Here is a 22,446-nt window from a genome sequence, read left to right on the forward strand (position 1 = left end):
AGAGTGAGCTGTGATGTGGGCTGGCCTTTTAAGTCTTTTAATGCAATTGTAGATCCGGACAAAACGACACGCCAAACAAGGTTTGCCCAATGTATGATTCTGCCCAAGTGTTTGAACATGTCCTCACAAGCAAGGCAGAGTGGCCATTGGCCCTCTGTGAGTAATGTGCACACTGGAGATCAACAGCACCTCACCCACATGTCCACTCCCACATGAAACATTTAATGAAATGACCGCAGATGGCTGTGGTGTTCTGGGCTGCAGATCTGTTCAGGTTCAGGGGCCTCTTCCTGGCTGCTTGTCCTGGACTGCCATCCGGTCCAGCTGAGCCCCCTCTTCCTTCCTTCTGTGGAAGCTTCACCTCTGATACAGTAGCGATATTCAAAAAAAGAATGTTTACTCACCCTCACCATATTTTCAACACATAATAAGATGTTCTTTTTGAATTATGACCACAAAACCAGTCATAAGGGGCAATTTTTAATGGAAAGTGTAAATAAGCTTTCCATTGCTGTATGGTTTGTTAGGATAAGACAATATTTGGCTGAGATAAAACTATTTGAAAATCTGGAATCTGAGGGTGCAAAAGAATCAAAATATTGAGAAAATTGCCTTTAAACTTGTCCAAATGAAGTTCTTGACAATTCATATTACTAATCGAAAATTACGTTTTGTTATATTTACGCTAGGAAATTTACAAAATATCTTCATGGAACGTGATCTTAGACATCTTCGATTTCAGTCTCTTTCTCACACAAAATGATCATGTTTTTTCAGAAGATTTGGATTACAGTGCACCAATGATTTAAAGGGAAAGTTTACCAAAAAATGAAAATTACCCTGTGATTTGCTCACCCTCAAGCCATCCTAGGTGTATATGACTTTCTTTTTTTAGACTAATACAGTCAGAGTTATATTAAGTTATATTTCTGCCTCTTCCAAGCTTTATAACGGGAGTGAATGGCTGTTGAGATTTGAAGTCAAGTAAAGTATATCCATCATTATGAAAAGTGCTCATCATCTGAAAGCTGAATAAATAAGCTTTCCATTGAAAATCTGAAATCAAAATACTGAGAAAATCCCCTTTATAGTTGTCCAAAAAGTTCTTAGCAGTGCATATTATTCATCGAAAATTAAGTTTTGATATCCTCATGGAACATCATCTTTACTAGATATCCTAACGATTTTTGGCATTAAAGGAAAATCAATCATTTTGACCCATACAATGTATTTTAGGCAATTGCTACAATATACCTGTGCTACTTACGACTGCTTTTGTGGTCCAGGATCACATACATTATAATTTTATTCTACGATTTTTCTGTTTTCTTTGTTTTTTTTTCTGTTTTTCTTCTGTTTTATCTTTTTTCTTGATTTTTAATTTAATAATATATTGCAGTAGAAATATTTATTTTTAATAATTTTGTTTAATATTTTTCTTTAGTCATGTTTATGTAATCACAACATTTTACCAAAATCCCTCAAACCTGGAGCTTTCCAATTTCTATCCAATTTCTATCAGAAAAATTGCTTTCAACTCGCAGAATGTTCATGCTGCCATTTTCCCTACAATGAATATGAACGACTACTGCTGTCAAGCAATATTTTAAGCAAACGACATCTTAAATTTCAATCTCTCTCTCATGCTAAATTATCATGTTGCTTCAGAAGACTTGGGTTAAAGTGCAAAGATTATTTAAAGGGATAGTTCACCCTAAAATGAAAATCACCCTTTGATTTAATCACCCTATAGCTATCATAGGTGTATATGACTTTCTTCTTTCAGTCAAATGCAGTTGGACTTAAATAAAAAAAAAAATGGCTTGGCTCAGCCAAGCTTTATAATGTCTCTGAATGGCTGTTTAGATTTTGAAGTCCAAAAAAGTGCATCCATCATGAAAAGTACTTCACTTGGCATTGAGGGGTTAAAAAAGGCCTTCTGAAGTGAATCGATGCTTTTTGTAAGAAAAATATCCATATTTAAAACTTCATAAGCCATAATCTCTAGCTTCTGCTAACTGTTGTACGCATTCACAAGAGAGTGACTTTCTAGAGGATATACTCGTATAGAGGATTCTAAAGGATATGTTGACGTGAGGGTGAATTAATGACGTTTTATTTTCAAGTGCGCTATCCCTTTAAGTGTATTCCCCCAACCAATTGTAACAGCCTTTTAAACACATCCCATCATTCTCACTTATAGTAACCAGCCTGTCAGGCCAAAGCAGCTGACTAAAGTCACGCTCGCACTCGTAAACACGTGTGTCCACTGGTACAACCCTTCGTGCTTTTACTGACACCCAGTGAGGTTGTGAATGGTGTGGTGTGTGCGTGACGAGTTTTGACACCATGTTTACTCTGTACCCGCTGTGCTCGCCATGGTGCCAGGGCTGTGAATAAGAGGGCACTGTGTGTGTGGCCCAGTCGTCGAGAGACAGGGACTGTGAGTGTGTGTGAAGGGGGAGAGGGTGAACAAAGGCAGGCTGTTTACATGGAGAGCAGGGCATGGCTGGGCATGGAGAAACAGCCACCCTGGAGAGCAGCCGCAGGGTGGGTTGCCCACTGGAGAAATAACACCTCACAGTGCAGAGCAACGTCAGCTGTGGGAGGAACGGCGCTGAGTGCCATGTTTTTTCGCGTCTCTCAGAGTCTTTATAGAGGTGCTTCTGGTGGGTCGTGACCTGAAAATGAGCCATAGGTCTGTGCTAAGTGCTAAATGCTAAATATGAATAATATGGAAATGCATGAATTGGCTAACATGAACTAATGATATCTACACTACCAGTCAAAAAAAAAAAAAAAAAAAAAAAAATCACAGTTTTCAAATATGTCAAGCAGCACACCACTGATTAAAAATAAGACATGCACTACCAGTCAAATTTTTTGAACAGTAAGACGTTTAATATTTTTTTAAAGAAGTCTCTTCTGCTCATCAAGCGAAAACAGTAAAATATTTTCTCTATTTAAAATAGTAATTTTCTATTTTAATATATTTTAAAATGTAATTTATTCCTGTGATTTCAAAGCTGTTTTTTACTCCAGTCACACAATCCTTCAGAAATCATTCTAATATTCTAATTTGCTGCTCAAAAAACATTTATTATTATTATTATTATGTTGAAAACAGCTGATTAGAATTTTTTCAGGTTTCTTTGATGAATAGAATGTTCAGAAGAGCAGCATTTATCTGAAATAGAAATATTTTGTAACATTATAAATATCTTTACTTTTGATTAATATAAAGCATCCTTGCTAAATGAAAGTATTAATTTCTGTAATTTCTTTCCCCAAAAAACTGATAATATAAATAACAAAAGCTAATAATAAAAATGTTTCTTAAACAGCAAATCAGCATATTAGAATGATTTCTACAGACTGACACTGAAGACTGGAGTAATGATGCTTAAAATTTAGCTTGAATCACAGAAATAAATTACATTAAAAAAAATATTAAAAAGAAAACAGCTATTCTAAATGGTAAAAATATTTCACAATATTACTGGTTTTCCTGTATTTTGGATCAAATAAATACAGGCTTGGTGAGCAGAAGAGACCTCCTAAAAACATTTTAAAAATCTGATAAAGTGCATTTTTTTTAAGCACAAATCAGCATTTTATAATGATTTCTACAGGATCATGAAAATTCAGCTTTGCCATCACAGGAATAAATTACATTTTAAAATGAATTAAAGTAGATAACGGTTCTTTGAAATTGTAATATTTTTTCACAAAAAAATCAAATCTACCTGACCCCAAATTTTTGAACACAATTTTTTTTTTTACATTTATTAGTCTTTGTTAATGTTAGTTAATAAAATACAATTGTTCCTCGTTTGTTCACAGCATGTTAACCCAATTTTTTATTCATTTTAAATGTATTCCTTGAAATTACAAGCAAATGTGAACAAATGAAACTTTATTGTAAAACGATACCCATTATTTTGGAGCAGATTCATCAGCCATTTAGTGTAATCTAGCCAAATAAGGCAGATGCCAACCTGGACAGGTTGCGTGATATACCCTCATTCTAAAAAACCAAAGCTACAGATGGTTTGGAAGAAAAATGATATGACCAAGACTTCATTAAAAACAAGTTAACATGCAATGAGGGCAAACATGGTTTCAGCTGACCGCATTGTGTTTATTCAACTACTGAGAGCATAAAACCACCGAAATATGAGAGACATTTAGAAACCAGAATTGTTGATATTTCCTGGTCATTCTAAGTGAGGTTGGGGATTTTACATATTGTTGGGCCCATGCAGTTAATTTCAATATTAATAGTTACCAATATTAATATTGAATAACTTTTTTTTTCTGTGCTAAACCATTTGGATCATCACTTGATGTCCTATGTAAAGTCCTGAAGCACAACCGGTTACAAAACCACCACTATTTAAAACTTATTTAATGCTTAAATGTTGTGTTTCCTCTTCCCACAGGGACATCAAACCAGACAACGTGCTACTGGACATGAACGGTCACATCCGTCTTGCTGACTTCGGCTCCTGCCTGAAGATGATGCAAGATGGCACGGTGAGCATGTGATGAAGGGTTTAACTTTAAACTCAGGTGTCGATCTGAAACCAGAGTCAGTTTGTCATCGTTGCAGGGTGGTCTCCATCTGTTCGGTAGAAGCACTGCCCCTGCCTCCTTCTCTTTCTCTCTGCTCCTGACATTAATAGAGCTGCTTTTGGCCCTGCTGCCCTAGAAGGGGAGGGCTAATTAGAAAGGCCCGTCGCTGCCCACCCCTCTGGCTCACAGACTGATGATTCTCCATAGCGTGCTGATAACAAGACCAAGGCCAAAACAGCTTTTATCTAGGTGTGTGTGTGTGTGTGTGTGTGTGTGTGTGTGTGTGTGTGTTTGTAAGTGGGTCCTCTGCGCCAGCAGCATGTAGAAGGGCTGCACATGTGCTGTTTTCCACACCAACTGAAGAGATCACTGTGCATTTGTAGATGTTACTCCTATATTTAGATGTTGAATGCGAGATCTTTGTGCAATTATTCAAAACAAAAGCAACACTGTGATCAGTTCATAGTCAATTCTGCTCCACACAAACTAATTTCTGCATGTGCTTTGAGTTTAAGGCGCTTATAACGCGTTTAAAAATGCAACATGCACCAACCATCTACCCAAACTTGTAATGAAAACTTGAGGAGTGATTAAAAACCAGCTGTTGTCAGCATAAGAGATTTAAAGGCTCCTAGCAGTTTTTGGCAGAAAATTAAATCTTGATGGTTTAACATGAAAATTAAGAAATTGAAAATAAATAATGTAATAAATATTAGTATTGTTGTTATATTAGTGCAGCTATTATTTGAAGAGTTTGTTTGCAAAAACAAATTATTTTCAAAAATCATGTTTTTCTATTATGTTTTTATTGTGTTAGTTAGCTGTATTTTTTTGTTATTTTTACTTATTCAAAATAAGACAACTGCAGTTTGATTGAGATGAATTGGAATGACAATGAAAAAACATGATTTTTCCAAATTGTTAAAAACAGAGCTATGTTTTTGCAAATTGAACTCTGTTTTCAAGTTTAAATATGTGTACCTGCTTAGAAGTTGTTTAGTCACACTTACATATACATGAGTTTTTGCAAACATTAAGGTAAAAGCCGCAAACCTTATTTTGTGGTCATGGTGTCTGTAATGTTGCTTGAAGGCAGCTTCATGCGTCTCTCAACATCTTTCAGTGTTATCTTCAGTAGACAGTCCTTACGTCTTCTCTGCAATTGTGCGTTCTGCAAAAATAACCGGAGGTCTAAACATGTTCGAGTGCTTTTATATTGAACATGTTTTATAGGCGAGATTGTTGTTGATTGTTATTGTTATTGTTATTGATTTTTTTTGTGCACCACTTGTTAAAGTATCTATAGATATTATCAGTTATTTAAAGTGCTATACTATCCAGAAGTTTAAAGTATGTAAGATTTTTTCATGTTTTTAAAATATTTTTTCTAATTTAAAATAACTTTTCTAGTTTATTTATCAGTGACAGTTTTTTATTTATTAATGTTGTTCAGTTATTAATGTCACATGAAGCTTCAGAAATCATCTAATATGCTGTTTTGCAGAAATCTGTCGCTTTTGATTCATTCAGTGCAGATTTATTGAAAAAAGTATTAATTTTAAATTTTACTCACAAATGAAGACATATTCAGCCTTGTTTGTGACCTCACTTCCTGTCATCTCCTATTCAGGTCCAGTCATCAGTGGCTGTTGGCACCCCAGACTACATCTCCCCTGAAATCCTGCAGGCCATGGAGGACGGCATGGGAAAGTACGGGCCAGAGTGTGACTGGTGGTCTCTAGGCGTCTGCATGTATGAGATGCTCTACGGCGAGACGCCCTTCTATGCTGAATCCTTGGTGGAGACCTACGGGAAGATCATGAACCATGAGGTGAGATTCTCCACCATTGTGTTTTTTTGGTATTTGTCAAGTTAACATGACAAAGAAATTATCAGTCTATAATTTACAATTATATTTTTTATTTATAATTTTATAAACAGAATAACAACAAAAAAAATCCAGAAAAACACATTTTAAAAAAAGTTATAAATTGATTTGCATTTTAATGAGTGAAATAAGTATTTGATCCTCTGTCAATCAGCAAGATTTCTGGCTCCCAGGTGTCTTTTATAGGAAGTGCTCCTAATTTCAGCTTGTTACTTGTATAAAAGACACCTGCAATCAATCAATCAGATTCCAAAATCTCCACCATGGCCAAGACCAAAGAGCTGTCTAAGGATGTCAGGGACAAGATTGTAGACCTACACAAGGCTGGAATAGGCTATAAGACCATCGCCAAGCAGCTTGGTGAGAAGGTGACAACACTTGGTGCAATTATTTGCAAATGGAAGAAACACAAAATAACTGTCAATCTCCCTCGGTCCAAGATCTCACCTCCTGAAGTTTCAGTGATCATGAGAACGATGTGGAATCAACCCAGAACTACACGGGAGGATCTTGTCAATGATCTCAAGGCAGCTGGGACCATAGTCACCAAGAAAACAATTGGTAGCACACTACGCCGTGAAGGACTAAAATCCTGCAGCGCCCGTAAGGTCCCCCTGCGCAAGAAAGCACATGTACAGGCCCATCTGAAGTTTGCCAATGGACATCTGAATGATTCAGAGGAGAACTGGGTGAAAGTGTTGTGGTCAGAAGAGACCAAGATTGAGCTCTTTGGCATCAACTCAACTTGCCACGTTTGGAGGAGGAGGAATGCTGCCTATGAGCCCAAGAACACCATCCCCACCGTCAAACATGGAGGTGGAAACATTATGCTTTGGGGTTGTTTTTCTGCTAAGGGGACAGAACTACTCAAATCTTAGGATGGGTATTCCAGCATGACAATGACCCAAAACACATGGCCAAGGCAACAAAGGAGTGGCTCAAGAAGCAGCACATTAAGGTTCTGGAGTGGCCTAGCCAGTCTCCAGACCTTAATCCCATAGAAAATCTGTGGAGGGAGCTGAAGGGTCGAGTTGCCGAATGTCAGCCTCGAAACCTTATTGACTTGGAGAGGATCTGCAAAGAGGAGTGGGACAAAATCCCTCCTGAGATGTGTGCAAACCTGGTGGCCAACCACAAGAAACATCTGACCTCTGTGATTGCCAACAAGGGTTTTGCCATGAAGTACTAAGTCATGTTTTGCAAAGGGGTCAAATACTTATTTCACTCATTAAAATTCAAATCAATTTGTAACTCTTTTGAAATGTTTTTCTGGATTTGTTTGTTATTCTGTCTCTCACTGGTCACGTAATCCTACCACTGTATATACAATCACACATTTGCATGAAGGAATTAGAAATTTCTTCTGACACAAAAAGCATGAACCACAAGTGAATCCAATGAAAATGTTTATTTATAGCCAGTAAAAATAAAGGTTAAGCTAATTATCATGACAAATAACATCCTGGCTGTAACTCCATTGGGACGCATGGCTCATAAAATCAGGCCTGCCCTAATTTGGTCTCTCCTGAGTAGTGACTTAGGTGTGGAAAATCTAGAAATGTTGATGTTTAAAGTAAACTGGTCTAATTTGCACTATTTAGGAGCGTTTCCAGTTTCCCTCTCACATCACGGATGTGTCCGAAGACGCTAAAGATCTGATCCAGCGGCTGATCTGCAGCAGAGAGCGTCGGTTGGGTCAGCACGGCATTGAGGAATTCAAGAAGCACCCCTTCTTCTCCGGCATCGACTGGGAAAACATTCGCAACACAGAGGCACCGTACATCCCAGACGTCAGCTCTCCCTCAGACACCTCCAACTTTGATGTAGACGATGATGTGCTAAAAAACCCGGTAGGTTTAACTCTGATATGCTTCAAAATTAGCCTGAGTGCCCACTTGTTTGTATTAGAGTTTTACTCCTTCTGTTTCTCCCTGCAGGACATTGCTCCTCCAGTATCTCACACGGGTTTCACTGGGCAGCACCTGCCCTTTGTGGGCTTCACCTACACCACAGATAGCTGTTTCTCAGACCGTGGCAGCGTGAGGAGGGTGGCGCTGGCGGATGGAGGTGCTGGGGAGGATCTCCAGGATGGGGGTCTGCAGGTGGAAGCCTTTGAGAAGAGGATACGTTGTCTGGAGCAAGAAAAACAGGAGCTCAACCGCAAGCTGCAGGGTAATGTTTGAACTCCACCTGATAGCTTAGAAAAACATTTAAAGGGTTGGTTCACTCAATAGGGCTGGGTTGTGACACAAATTTCACGATTTGAGTCAATTCTGATTCATAAGCTTTCGATTCGATTTTCGGTTCGATATTGATTTTTTTTGGATATAAAAAACAAAACAAAAATCTCTTAACTAATGCTATAATTACTACAAACCCTTAAGTTACACTCAGTGAAGTTTTTTCTACTCTAAATAATTTCCAATAGACATTTAAATGGTGGCTGTCATAAAAACTTGACTGATTTATTCAACAATTTATCAACATAAACATTGAAAAACAGCAACAAGTATAATGAATTTGTTATATGGTGCATATATTTAGCAAAATGCTCCTCTTTAGTGTTCAATTCCTAGCTGATTAATGAGTTTATGGTCACCAAATATGTTTTTCTAATGTTAACGTGACATTATTTGGCATTAAAACATAAATGAAACATTGAAGAACAGTAAAAATAATGAATTTGTCATATTGTGCTTATATTTAGCAAAATGCTCCTCTAGAGTTCAATTTCTAGCTGACTAATGAGTTTATGGTCATCAAATATGTTTTTGTGACTTTAATTTGACATTATTTGGCATAAAAACAAACGAAACATTGAAGAACAGTAAAACCATTGCGTCGCAAAAAAAGATTCTGAAGCGCTCCAATCAGATTGTAAATCATTTAATTTAGATTGGAACAGGTTTGTGAACCATTTGGCGAATTGAATGATTCAAATCAAATGATTTACGATACCTGATTTAAAGTCTTAAGAGAAGATTAAGAGCAAATCATTTGGTTTAGATCGGAACTTTGAAGCGGCTTCACACATTTTTTGCTGTAGATCGGAATTTCGGAGTTTGGGTTGTGAATAATTTGATTCAGATTGGGATTCCGGAGCAATTTCGCGAATCTTTTTTTCTGATGTTGTCTTTTCTTAAACAGTAGAAAACATCAAACCATTGATGCAATACAGTTATAAAAACAAAACAAAAAAAAGTGTGCACAAATAGAAATCCCATAAGAAAATTAATAGTGGTTTTACTATAGTAAAAGTACAGTATACTTTGTAACACTTTAGTGGTAATACTTTGCATGTGCTTCTCTTTTTTTTTTTTTTTTTTTTTTTTTGCAATTTCTTTTAATAAAAAAAACTAGTGCCTGAAAAGTTCTTGAAAGTCCTGGAATTTCATTTTACAATTCGAACGCTGTTTTTATATAATATATTTAGTATTAGTAATTTAGTTTCATTTTGAAAATCAATCAGTGAAATGTATTCTGAGTGTATACTGATTGTTTGTTCTGCATGTGATTTCCTAGAATCCACTCAGGCTGTTCAGTCCCTCCATGGCTCTGGGCGTGGAGCCGGTACTCTTGGTCGTGATAAAGAGATTAAAAAACTCAACGAGGAAATCGATCGGCTCAAAAAGAAACTGGCAGGTAATGCATCTCCCAGTCTATGTCAATGGATATATGATATGATAAAGTCTGTTATGACTCCTGTCAAAGCACTACACACACACACCTACGTTATAGATTAACTCCGATCGCACGTTCAAAGAAAAGTGCCACGATAAGTCTCGGTGTCAAGATTGCGAGTCAACGCCACTTCCTCTTATCACAATTTCCTAATTTGATTATTTGGCTGTACATTTGTGGCAGCTAATCAGTCAAATCCAAGATAACTCTGAGTGGCTTGTTCCTTTCTCAGACTCTGATAGGCTGGAGCACCAGCTTGAGGAGGCAGTGACTCTCCGACAGGACTTTGAAAGTTCCTCCACCAAACTAAAGGCCCTGGACAAGCAAGTCAAAGCTCTCAAGCTGGAGAAAGAAGATATCCACAAGGTATGAGTGACTGCAGAGTTGAATTACTAGTCATTCCTGTATGCACAAACTTGTTTTGTTGTAGAACAAGAAATTATTCCTGCAAATTCAGCCCCCTTTTCTGCCCTGGATGGGAATCAAAAGGAATGTTTGGTTCCTCTTTACAATTTCAGTTCCTTAAAAGTTCCATTAATGAATATTTTTGTATGTTGAAGAACAAATATTTGAAAAGAATAAAATAAAATAAATAAATAATGTGACCCTGTACCACAAAACCAGTCGCACGGGTATATTTGCAGCTATAGCCAAAAATACATTGTATGGGGCAAAATTATCGGATTTTTCTTTTATGCCAAAAATAATTAGGATATTAAATGAAAATTTCCATGAAAATATTTTGTAAATTTCGTACTGTAGACATATCAAAATGTAATTTTTGATTAGTAATAATATTTTGTAAATTTCCTACTGTAGACATATCAAAATGTAATTTTTGTTTAGTAATATGCATTGCTAATAACTTTTGTTGGACAACTTTAAAGGTGATTTTCTCAATATTTTGATATTTTTGCACCCTCAGATTCCAGATTTTTATCATATATTTTGTCCTATCCTTGCAAATAATACAATGAAAAGTGTATTTATTCAGCTTTTTAGATGATGTATAAATCTCAATTAAAAAAAAAATATTGACCCTTATGACTGGTTTTGTGGTCTAGGGTCACATTTATATTGTTATTAAATTAACAACCAGCCAGTAACTACAGTGATTTAAGAATATGTTCAACGGTTAAGTTATTTTTATTTATTTTTAAGACTTTAAAAATGTCACCCCATAATTCAGAAAATACTTAGAACAGGCAGAAAACATTCTATATTTTTTTACAGTTTTTTGGGGGAATAAAATGTATAAAATCAAGCAGATTATATATGAACAAATGCCTCTGTAAAAACCTTCAGGATATAGATTAAAAATGTTTGGTGTGTGGGTCCAACTTTAAATTAGGTGGCCTGAAGTACTATGTACTTACATTTAAATTAATGCACTTATTATGTACATACATGTTTTTACATTGTACTTGTATATTTTTAAAAACCTATATGTAATTGCATTTGTAATTAATTTCTGTAATTACCACTGTTGACCCATCCCTTACACCCTAACCCACCCTTAAACCTACCCATACCACCAAACCTGTCCCTAACCTTACCCATATCCCACCTTAATAGAAGAAAAATTGTTTTGCAATGCAATATGACCACATTAAGTACATTGAACTTATTTTTTGACATAAGTACATAATAGTTAAGGCCACCTAATATAAAGTGTGACCGGTGTTTGCAAGTGCTACTGAAGTGGAGATTTATAGCTCAGTGTAGAAGAAACTCTACTTATTTAAAAATAGGTATTGTAATTGAAATCTATTAACACAAATCGATAAAGTGCTATAAAAGAAACACTTAACAGTGTCTTTTGAATGTTTTCTTTCCACTAGTCTGAAAAAACACTTTAAAAAACACTTATCTCAAACTTAACAGGTGCGTAAAAAAAGTGTTTTTGCCTGCAGTGTCTTCCCTTAAAAATATAGAGCTTTTCTAACAATAGAATTCTCTGCTATCACTTTTAATCAATTTAAAACATCCCTGCTAAATAAAAGTATTAATTTCTTTAAAAAAGAATAAAAATTTACTGACCCTAAACTTTTGAATAGTAGTGTATATTGTTAGAAAAGATCATTTTCACTAAAAAGATCATGTTGTGTGGTTCTAATTCCTTAAAATACATTTATTTGTAACAAAAACGTATAAAACTTAGCTAAACTCTGCTTTAATGCTGCGTTCACACCGCCCCAAATGTCATGCGTCAGTTGCGGCAAGATTACATGTAAAGTCAATGGTTGAGTCCGTCAGAGGTCCGTCAGAGGCTCTGCGTTGCGTTGTGTCCGTTGGATCCGTCAACTTTTCAAGCGTTACCTGCGTTTCAAGTGTCAACGCAGCAAACGCAAGCAACGCAGAAGTTCAGCTAGCTGAACTTTTGACGGACTTGACGCACTTGACGCAGTGCGTCAACCAATCAGAGCGTCTCACTGTAGCGACGTCACCACACGTATTTTGAATGAAGCGGGAGCAGAAAAAACAACAACATAAAATTCTCTGCGATTACAGACGGCTACAAGCTTATTCTATCCGTCTGCAATCGCAGAGAATTGTATGATCCGTCCTCGTTGTTGTATAAAGACAGGAATGTAAATGAACTTGCTTGGATGAAGATCGCTGAAGAGATCGGGATGTCAAATCTTTTCTCAACGTAATTATTTCCCATTTCGTTAGCTAGCGAAACATGGTCATGAGAGGATTCCAAAATGTCCAGTCCCAATAGTTTGCCATGGTTTATTCAGGGGAAGTGTGCAAAAAACTAGATGCGTTGGGAGCGTTGCCTGACGTGTGCGGTGTGAACGCACCAAAAAGCAAGCGTTGCCAGCTTCAACGTACATGCGTCAAACTAGATGCGTTAGGTGCGTTGCCTGACACAGACAAAGTGTGCGGTGTGAACGCACCATAAGAGATACCGAGGTGTAAAAATCCCTTAAACACCTTCAGAATAAGTGTCGTCATATACAGATTGTATTCTCTAACAGATTACGTGACTGTAGACATAAATGCCAGAGAACTGTTCTCCTGTCCTCGTGCTGAAGATTTCATGTCCTCTTCAGCTTTATTCAATCAGGAAGTTCATAAACACTGTCCCGCTTTATCAAGATTAATGTCATCAGCCCCTCACACAGGGCAGGTCAAGATTCTCACCACGTATCGCATTTTTAGCTAATCGAATTTGTTGGGCCATTCCACTTGACTGTTGACCCGTCAACTCGTACCCGTCGAAACTCTTCACGGCTGATATACGAGAACCAATCCAGTTGTTTTGACTTTCTGTAAGACCTCTCCGTGTTCATTTTGATATCGTTCCTTATGAGCGAGTGTCCCGTTCTTTTAGCGCACAACTCCCAATTCTCCTGACGATTTCTATTTCTCACTCAGCCTCTTTTCAGTCCTTTCTCTCCAGGCGCGGCTGCTCTTTCCTTTTTCTCTCCTTCCACTGCTTCTCTCGCACACTCTTTCAGTGCTAGCGTTTTCACATCATCTCGTGTTTTTGATCTTAATTTCTCTCACTTTTCAGCAACTGGTGGAGTCTCTGGACCGCCTGAAGTCTCAGACCAAGGAGCTGAAGGACGCCCACCAGCAGAGGAAGCTGGCCATGCAGGAGTTCTCGGAGGTGAACGAGCGCATGGCTGAGCTGCGCTCGCAGAAGCAGCGTCTGTCGAGGCAGCTGCGCGACAAGGAGGAGGAGATGGAGGTGGTGATGCAGAAGATCGACGCCATGCGCCAGGACATCCGCAAAACCGAGAAGGCCCGCAAGGAGGTGAGCGGCATGATTGAAAGGGGGTCATGCGGCCCCTCTTGTAATGTTATGACTGTTTCTGATCTGTTTTAAAGTAAATGGAGATGAATTGTCAGGGGCTTTCAATCAGGCATCTGCATTTGTCATCCTGGTATTCCGAACCGGTGCCGTGTTTATTACTCTGCGTCATCATTTTAACACGGAGGGCACAGCCAGATGAAAACAAGGCCTAGGAATGCGCCGCATTTTTGAAGTTCATCAGTCACGCTCCAGAGAGAGATGGGATCAACAGCTCCGAATCTCCCTAGACGACAGAAGGAATGTCTTCACACCCCATCCCGCCCCCTCCCGTCCCTGCAGACCAGCCTCACGGACCCCATGACCTCCCCTGGACCTCAGTGACTAACTCGAACCAGATGGACGACACTGACCGCAGTGCTGACTGCAGCTGGGTTCAGACCCTCCCCCATTCATACGCTCTTTTTCTTTTATGTTTCTTTTCTTTTTCCTCCCATGCACAAGGCGGAAGTGTCGTGGGGGATTGAAATTGTTCTTGATGTCAGGATTTTTTTAGTGCTCAAAGACGTAGCGTCTCACGGGGTGTGTGCAGTTGAAATTGGGTCAAGAGTTAAGGGTTTATGAGACTGTCTGTGAGTTCTAGTTCTTTTTTTTCTGTATTGATTGTTTTCTTATGTGTGTGTGTGTAATAGCTGGAGTCTCAGCTGGAGGATGCGCGTGCCGAAGCCTCTAAGGAGCGTAAGCTCAGAGAGCACAGTGAAGTCTACTCTAAACAACTGGAGAGTGAGCTGGAGACGCTCAAGGTCAGAGGTCACTCATTCATACACTGGCTCTCTACTGACTCTCAGCCAACTTGTGACTCTTTAATGGGTGAATCTCACGATAACATGTCTGGGTCATTTTTTTATCACAAAAATGCATTTTGTATAAATAGAATTTAGTCATGTATGTATTATAGTGACTATTATTAAATAGTAAAATATTATTTTCCGTCCTATATAAAAAAGGTAATTCGACTCTTTCACTTGCAATTCAGCATTGGACAATCTCACAATTCGGACTTTTATTCTTAAAATTGTGATATAAACTCAGAATAGCGAGATATAAGCTTGCAGTATTTTTTTTTTAAAGGGATGGTTCGGAGTAGAATTGACTTCATTGCTATGCACTCCGAAGCCCATCTAAATACCCCATCCGAAGTTTTTTTTACCTTAGTCAAACATTTATGGAGATATTAGAGTTTTTCGAATTGCTTGTTACAGGAGTGAATGGTACATGTGATGATTCTCGTAAATTGCACCACTAAACGTGCAAGTAATCTTACCAAACTTGTGCAGTAGTGTAAATAGGTTATGGTCCACCATGAGTGTTTTAAAAACACGTTTTAGCCGATCCCTACTAGTCTCAAAAACTACAAATGGCGACACGTCGACGTCACTTCCCTGGTTTGAAAAAAGCATGTAAAAGTCCTCCTACTACATCTGCGTGCATGTCAACTTGTAGGAGGACTTTTACGTGCTTTTTTCAAACCAGGGAAGTGACGTCGACGTGTTGCCATTTGTAGTTTTTGAGACTAGTAGGAATCGGCTAAAACGTGTTTTTAAAACACTCATGGTGGACTTACAAATGTTCTGATGCAGCGTTTTGAGAGTACATAACCTATTTACACTACTGCACAAGTTTGGTAAGATTACTTGCACGTTTAGTGGTGCAATTTACGAGATACATCACATGTACCATTCACTCCTGTAACAAGCAATTCGAAAAACTCTAATATCTCCATAAATGTTCGACTAAGGTAAAAAAAACTTCGGATAGGGTATTTAGATGGGCTTCGGAGTGCATAGCAATGAAGTCAATTCTACTCGGAACCATCCCTTTAACTTTTGCAATAAAACTAATTTAATAACACCATTAAACCTTTAGCAAATTAAATTTTTTATTAAATTATGTCCATCTCACTTGTTGCATTTAATGTTGTTTGTTTTTTTGTAAAGACAAAATAGTTTGTGTGTGGAAGCCTGTTTCCACCAATAAATGAGTACTTTCTCACAATTCTCACTTTTTTTTCTTGCAATTGCGAGTTTACATCTCACAATTTGCACTTTTTTTTCAGAATTGAGATATAAACTCGCAATTGAGAGAAGAAAAAACTCAGAATAGCAAGATACAAACTCGCAATTCTGACTTGTTTTCTTAGAATTGTGATATAAACTCACTAAATGGTGAGATATAAAAAACCATAATACTTAAATAACACCATTAAATGTAGCCTGTAAAAATTAAAATCAATTTTTTTTACTGTAAATTTTAATGTGATTCCTAAACTTACATTTTCTTTCTTTTTTTAGACATAATAGTGTATATATATGGAAGCCCATTTCCGATACTGAATAAAGAATACAAAACGTAATTACAACTTTCTCACAATTCTGACTTTTCTTGCAATTGCGAGTTTACATCTCGTAATTTGGACTTTTTTTTCCCCATAATTGTGAGATAAAATCGCAATAAAAAAAACTTTCACAATTTAAAAAACACTAATACTTTAACACCATTAAATGTAAAAATTAATATCACTTTTTATACTGTAAATTAAAATGTAATGCCTAAATTAACTTAATGTTTTTTTTCAATAGACAGAAAAAAACTCAGAATAGTGAGATATAAACTCGCAATTAAAAAGAATTAAAACTTCCACAGTTTAAAAAACACTAATACTTTTAAGAACATCATTAAATGTAATCTTTAGCAAATGTTAAAATTAATATCCATTTTTTTACTGTAAAAAATGTGATGCTTGAACTCACTTGTAGCATTTAATGTGAATTAAAAACTTAGAATTGCAAATTATAAGGTCAAAATTGTGAGACGTAAGCTTGAAAAACATCATTTAAATCTTTTTCCCCCACTCAGCGTTGAATATAACTTGCCATTGCAGGTTTATAGCTCACAACTCTGAGAGAGGAAAAAAAAGGTGCAATTATCTTTTTTTAAAATTCTTTATTCAGTGGCAGAAACAGGCTTCCTCGTATGTACTATTTTGTCTAAAAAAATCACATTAAATGCTACATGTGAATTTAGGCATTTGCTAAAGGTTGCATTTATTAGTGTTGTTAAAGTGTTAGTGTTTTTTTTTTTTATATATTAATTCTGAGTGAGTGTTAGATGAAAACACAAGTAAACTAAATTTAAAAATAAAGGGAATAAATAAGATATCGACTGATACTAATAAAAGCTGTCTAATATCACCAAAATCTGGTACAGATATATTGTGCGTGCCTAATTTCAAGCAGAATAAGATTTCTACTCAGTTCTTATCAGCTTCTCTGAGATTCACTATTTTCCTCTTCTGTTCATCTGTTTTTTTTAACCTTCCTCAGGGGCTTCTTCTCCCTCTCTACTGCCTTCCACCCTGTTAACCTCATACGTCACCTTGCTTTCCCTCCTGTCTTACCTTGCTTTTCCTCTTGCCTTGCGTAGGATATCCTGTGGGGTTATTTTTAGCAGGATGTTCCTCCTTTGTGTTATGTTTTTTCCATCTGCTTGAAAGTCAAGAAGACTCACTCTCTCCTTTGCCTCTTTGCCTACTCCCCTTCCTGTGCTCTCCATTATGTGTCTGTCTGTATATAGTACTAGGGCTGTCTCTTGATTAAAATAACTCATTATTTTTATTGCAGTAATTAATTGTGCTAAATTGAAGTGTTAATGTATGTGTAACATTTCTGCTATTTCAGGATGTCACTCACTCAGATTGGTTCTTTCTCAGGTCAAGCAGGGAACGGGTCGCGCTTCAGGTCCCAGTTCAGAGACTCAGCAAGAGCTCACCAAGTTGAAGTCAGAGCTGGATAAGAAGGTTCTGTTCTATGAGGAAGAGCTGGTGAGACGTGATGCCAGTCACACTACAGAGCTGAAGAACCTGAGGAAGGAGCTCCATGACTCTGAGGGTCAACAGCTGTCGCTGAATAAAGAGCTGCTGGTGCTCAAAGACAAACTGGAAAAGGCCAAGAGAGAGCGGTACGCTGTACTGTCAACCGTTTGGGGTGTGGGTGGATGGCTTCCAGCTAGTTGATTCATTTGGCTGATATTTAACACCAATGAGGTTGTCAGCTTATATAGCTTATTTTTATAAAAATCTTATTTTTTGTATGTACTTATAGATGTAAAAAAAAAAGAGAGAGAGAGAGTTCTTAAAAAAAAAAACACACAAAGTCTTACTGATCTGAAATGTGTGTGTATATGTATATTTATAAATCTATATACACAAATTTCAGATCAGTAAGATTTTTAATTTTTTAATTTAATTTTTTTTTTTTTTTATGCTCATCAAGGCTGCATTTACTTGACCAAAATGTAGAAAAAAATTATAATACCGTGAAATATTTTTACAGTTTAAAATATTGGCTTTCTTTTTTAATATATTTTAAAATATAATTTATTCCTGTGATGCAAAACTGAATTTTTTATCATCTTCAGTTTTACATGAACCTTCAGAAATTATTCTAATGTGCTGATTTATTACCTTTATTATATAATATTGGAAGCAGTTGTGCTGCTTATTTTTGTGGAACCTGTGGTGGTGTTGGTGGTGTTGTTTTTTTTAGGATTCTTTGATGAATTAAAAAAAACATTTGTTCAAAGTCTTTGCTATCACTTATCAATTTAAAACATCCTTGGTGAATAAAATTATGAATTTCTTAAAAAAAGTATTAAGCAGAAAATATTAAGCAGCACAACTGTTTTCAACATTGATAATACATCAGCATATAAGAATGACTTCTGAAGGATCATGTGACACTTAAGACTGGAGTAATGATGCTGAAAATTCAGCTTTGCATCACAAGAATAAATTACATTTTAAAATATATCCACTTAGAAAACTGTTATTTTACATTGAAGTAATATTTCACAATATAACTATTTTTTTCTGAATTATTGATACAATAAATGGAGCATTGATGAGCATAAGACATTTAAAAAAAAAAAAAGCATTAAAAAATGCAAAAAAAAAAAAAAACTTTTGAGTGGCAGTGTATATATAGAAATAAAAATATTTTATAATAAATAATAATGCTTTATATGTAAAATTTACAAGAAATTAACAAAGAAGTTGGATATTTGAAAACCAAGGCAGCATTTATTTGAGCAAAACTATACTATAAAACTATTATAATGATATTCAAAATATTATTCCAGTTTAAAATACATGTTTTCTTTTTTATTGTCTTGCATTATTTTATTATAAACTCCTCCCGGAATATAAACCTAGAGTGCTTGATTTTTCTCAGTGCATGCTGTAAGCATATTAAATACTATTTAAATAGATTTGAATGCAGCATTGTCACATCGATCCCTAATTCCAAACCTATTTCTATACCCACAGGCAAACTGAGATGGACGAGGCCATGGGTGCTCTGAAGGAGAAGTATGAACGTGAACGGAACCTTATGAGTGAGGAAAACCGTAAACTAACTGCAGAAACAGACAGGGTAGGATACCGAATTTCATATCGCAAGCTTTTGGATTAATATTCAGTCCTTGGCACTGATCCTGAAATCTCCTCCCCTGCAGCTCTGCAACTTTGTGGACAAGCTGACGGCTCAGAACAGGCAGCTGGAGGACGAGCTCCAGGATCTGGCATCGAAGAAAGAGAGTGTAGCACACTGGGAAGCACAGATCGCTGAGATTATCCAATGGTACAAATCGTATTTTATTTGTATGTGGCTCCTTTCTAATCAACAAAAATACTTTGTCAAAAATAAAAGTTCTTGTTTCTTTAATGGTGCACAAAATGATTTTGAATGAATTATTTCTTTAATTGCAATAGAATATAAGTCTTGGTTTGGTGATACTGTGGTCAAATGGCGAATTTATGACTGTGTATGTTTTTAGGGTGAGCGATGAGAAAGATGCACGTGGCTACCTTCAGGCTCTGGCCTCCAAGATGACGGAAGAGTTGGAGTCTCTGCGTAGCTCTAGTCTGGGATCCAGAACACTGGTAAACATCATTAACTTTGATAAAATTGAGTGATTGATTTAAGGAATCCCAATTTTATTTCCCAGAGCTGCATATTCAAGCTTTTTTAACTCCCAGTTAAACAGCTGATCTGCTGTTATGCTCCAGTTTTAGTTTATAGATTAATAGGACATCTGTTATGATAGAGTGAGACTTCTAATTTTATGCTCTCACTCTCTCTCGCTAACTCCTTTGAGCCGTAGCACAGTAACATTAGTTTTGCTTTAAATAGCAAATCTAATGAAAATTGATTGAAGGGAAGTGACGTTGATGTTGTAGGTGTAAGAGGTCACATTTGATTTAATACCCTCTTTTAAAGAGGGTAAAGACAGTCTCAGAGATTGGCATTAGAGCCTTTTCCTCTTAAAAATCCTGTTTGTTATTGCCATTGTGGGATCTGCTGATGAGAACTATTGATTCACAACCCCAAAGGTTTGGGTTGAAGCCACCGTCCAAAGATGTGGTCAACGTTGCTTATTCTCAAATTGAGCTAATTGGCTTAATTGCAGGGTTGCTATGGGATATGGTACAAATAGAAGTCAATAGACTTTGGCTATTGGTGAAGCTTGCCATAAACTTCCTGTGTTTGGGTCATGGAGTTAAAAAATTACAGACTGCATTCATTAAAATGCCATGTTGTGGTTTTGTAGATTTTCAAGATAATGTCTGTAAACAAAATTCAGACATTTCTTGTTGGAATATGACTTAACATTACTTCCTACTTCCTTAGATGTGTCTTAAGGAATTAAATTAATAGACCGTTCGGTCTTAAAATACACAGCAGTTCAAAAGTTTGGGGTCAGGAAGATTTTATTTTGGAAAAGGGTACTTTTACATTTTTAACTTTTAAAAATGCTGTTCTATCTGTCAATTCATCAAACAATTTTGATAAACATTGATGATAGTAAGAAGTGTTTCTTGAGCAATTGACAATATTTCTATACAGTGTTGTATTTACAATATTTACTGTACTCATAATCAAACAAATCCAGCTGTGCTGGGCTTAAAGGAGAAGTTCACGTCCAGAACAAAAATGTACAGATAATGTACTCACCCCCTTGTCATCCAAGATGTTCATGTCTTTCTTTCCTCAGTCATAAAGAAAGTGTTTTTTGGGGCAAATATTTCAGGATTTTTGTCCATATAGTGGACTTATATGATGCCCCTAAGTTTGAACTTCCAAAATGCAGTATAAATGCTGCTTCAAAAGGCTCAAAATGATCCCAGCCGAGGAAGAAGGGTCTTATCTAGCGAAACGATCGGTTATTTCTAACAAAAATTGACAGTCAGTTTATGTACTTTTTAACCTCAAATGCTTGTTTTTCGATCTACCCGAACTGTTATGAACTGAGTTCTCACAGAGGTAGACAGATGAGCATTTAAAAATTATATTTTTTTTTAGAAAATAACTGATTGTTTCACTAGATAAGTCCCTTCTGTCTTGGCTGGGATTGTTTAGAGCCCTTTAAAGCTACATTTAAACTGCATTTTGGAAGTTCAAACTCGAGGGCACCATAGAAGTCCACTATATAGAAAGAAATCCTGAAATGTTTACCTCAAAAAACTTAATTTCTTAATGACTGAAGGAAGACAGACATTATCTGTAAGTTTTTGTTCTGGAAGTGAACTTTCAAAAGCATTAAACAAAGAACTTACTGCCCCCAAACGTTGTTAGTGTATACATTTAAATATTATACAGTCAGTATTTATTATGTATTATAACATTTTAAATACAGATTTATAAGTATATATTAATATACTTTTGTGTAAACTTCAATTGCTATATCAGCAAGGCCCTGGAGTAAGTATGCCAACCCAGAGGTCAATGGTGGCACCTCGGGTCACCAAGCGGGTGAGTGCATGCATCAAACCTCCAATCAGTGTGGAGCACTTCCAAAAATAAGGCGGAGCTCAAGATTGTTTTCTTGGCTGTTGGCCGATCAATCTGTCCTTCATCTGTCCAGGATGGGTTTGTAAAAAAGGGTTAGCAGATTTTTTTACAGCTACAGTTTCAAAGGACAGATGAATGAAAATGCTGCATCAGCTCTCCTCATTGTTGATCATAATTCATATAACATGGAAAACATTTCGGATAAGCTCGCTTCCATTGTTCTTATGAGGTCAAGTGTGTATACCCTTAACTTTCCTCTTGCACGCTATTGGACGACATGGAATCAGTCACGCTGAGAAGTCATTAACTCGATAAGCTTGAACAATAGAGTGAGTGCTGCAGTATTAGGTGTAATTGTGAGAGCCGCATTGGAAAATTCCCGCAGCTCAAATGTAAAGCTGATGAGTTCTGCCAGGAACACTCCCATGAACGCCCTTCACCGCCTCGCTTCCCATCAGCTGTGGGAGTGCAGTCACTTCATGTGTTTAATCAATGAAATGGATGTAATCCTCTTCTTTCATTCCACAATATTCAGCTGTCCCTCAGCCATTCACTGTCTATTCTTTTTTGTAAATTACTATCTCGTCGCCACATAACTCACGGAGACAAATGTTGTCTTCTAGCCACACGTG

The 22,446-nt window shown here is 36.7% G+C and overlaps 1 protein-coding gene across 1 annotated transcript in view; it reads left to right on the forward strand.

The window, feature by feature from the left end:
- The window catches only part of cdc42bpb (CDC42 binding protein kinase beta (DMPK-like)), a 97,316-nt gene that overhangs the window by 45,598 nt on the left and 29,272 nt on the right, over positions 1–22,446 (forward strand). The window contains exons 5-17 of the mRNA XM_073852909.1: positions 9–48; positions 4,362–4,536; positions 6,206–6,406; positions 8,065–8,313; positions 8,401–8,635; positions 9,986–10,105; positions 10,377–10,510; positions 13,668–13,910; positions 14,600–14,710; positions 17,677–17,924; positions 19,291–19,396; positions 19,479–19,603; positions 19,800–19,905. Of these exons, the coding sequence (XP_073709010.1) occupies positions 9–48; positions 4,362–4,536; positions 6,206–6,406; positions 8,065–8,313; positions 8,401–8,635; positions 9,986–10,105; positions 10,377–10,510; positions 13,668–13,910; positions 14,600–14,710; positions 17,677–17,924; positions 19,291–19,396; positions 19,479–19,603; positions 19,800–19,905 (2,093 nt within the window). The remainder of the gene's footprint in view (positions 1–8; positions 49–4,361; positions 4,537–6,205; positions 6,407–8,064; positions 8,314–8,400; positions 8,636–9,985; positions 10,106–10,376; positions 10,511–13,667; positions 13,911–14,599; positions 14,711–17,676; positions 17,925–19,290; positions 19,397–19,478; positions 19,604–19,799; positions 19,906–22,446) is intronic.

Source organism: Garra rufa, chromosome 13 (genome assembly GCF_049309525.1).
Source record: "Garra rufa chromosome 13, GarRuf1.0, whole genome shotgun sequence".
NCBI classification, from domain to species: Eukaryota; Metazoa; Chordata; class Actinopteri; order Cypriniformes; family Cyprinidae; genus Garra; species Garra rufa.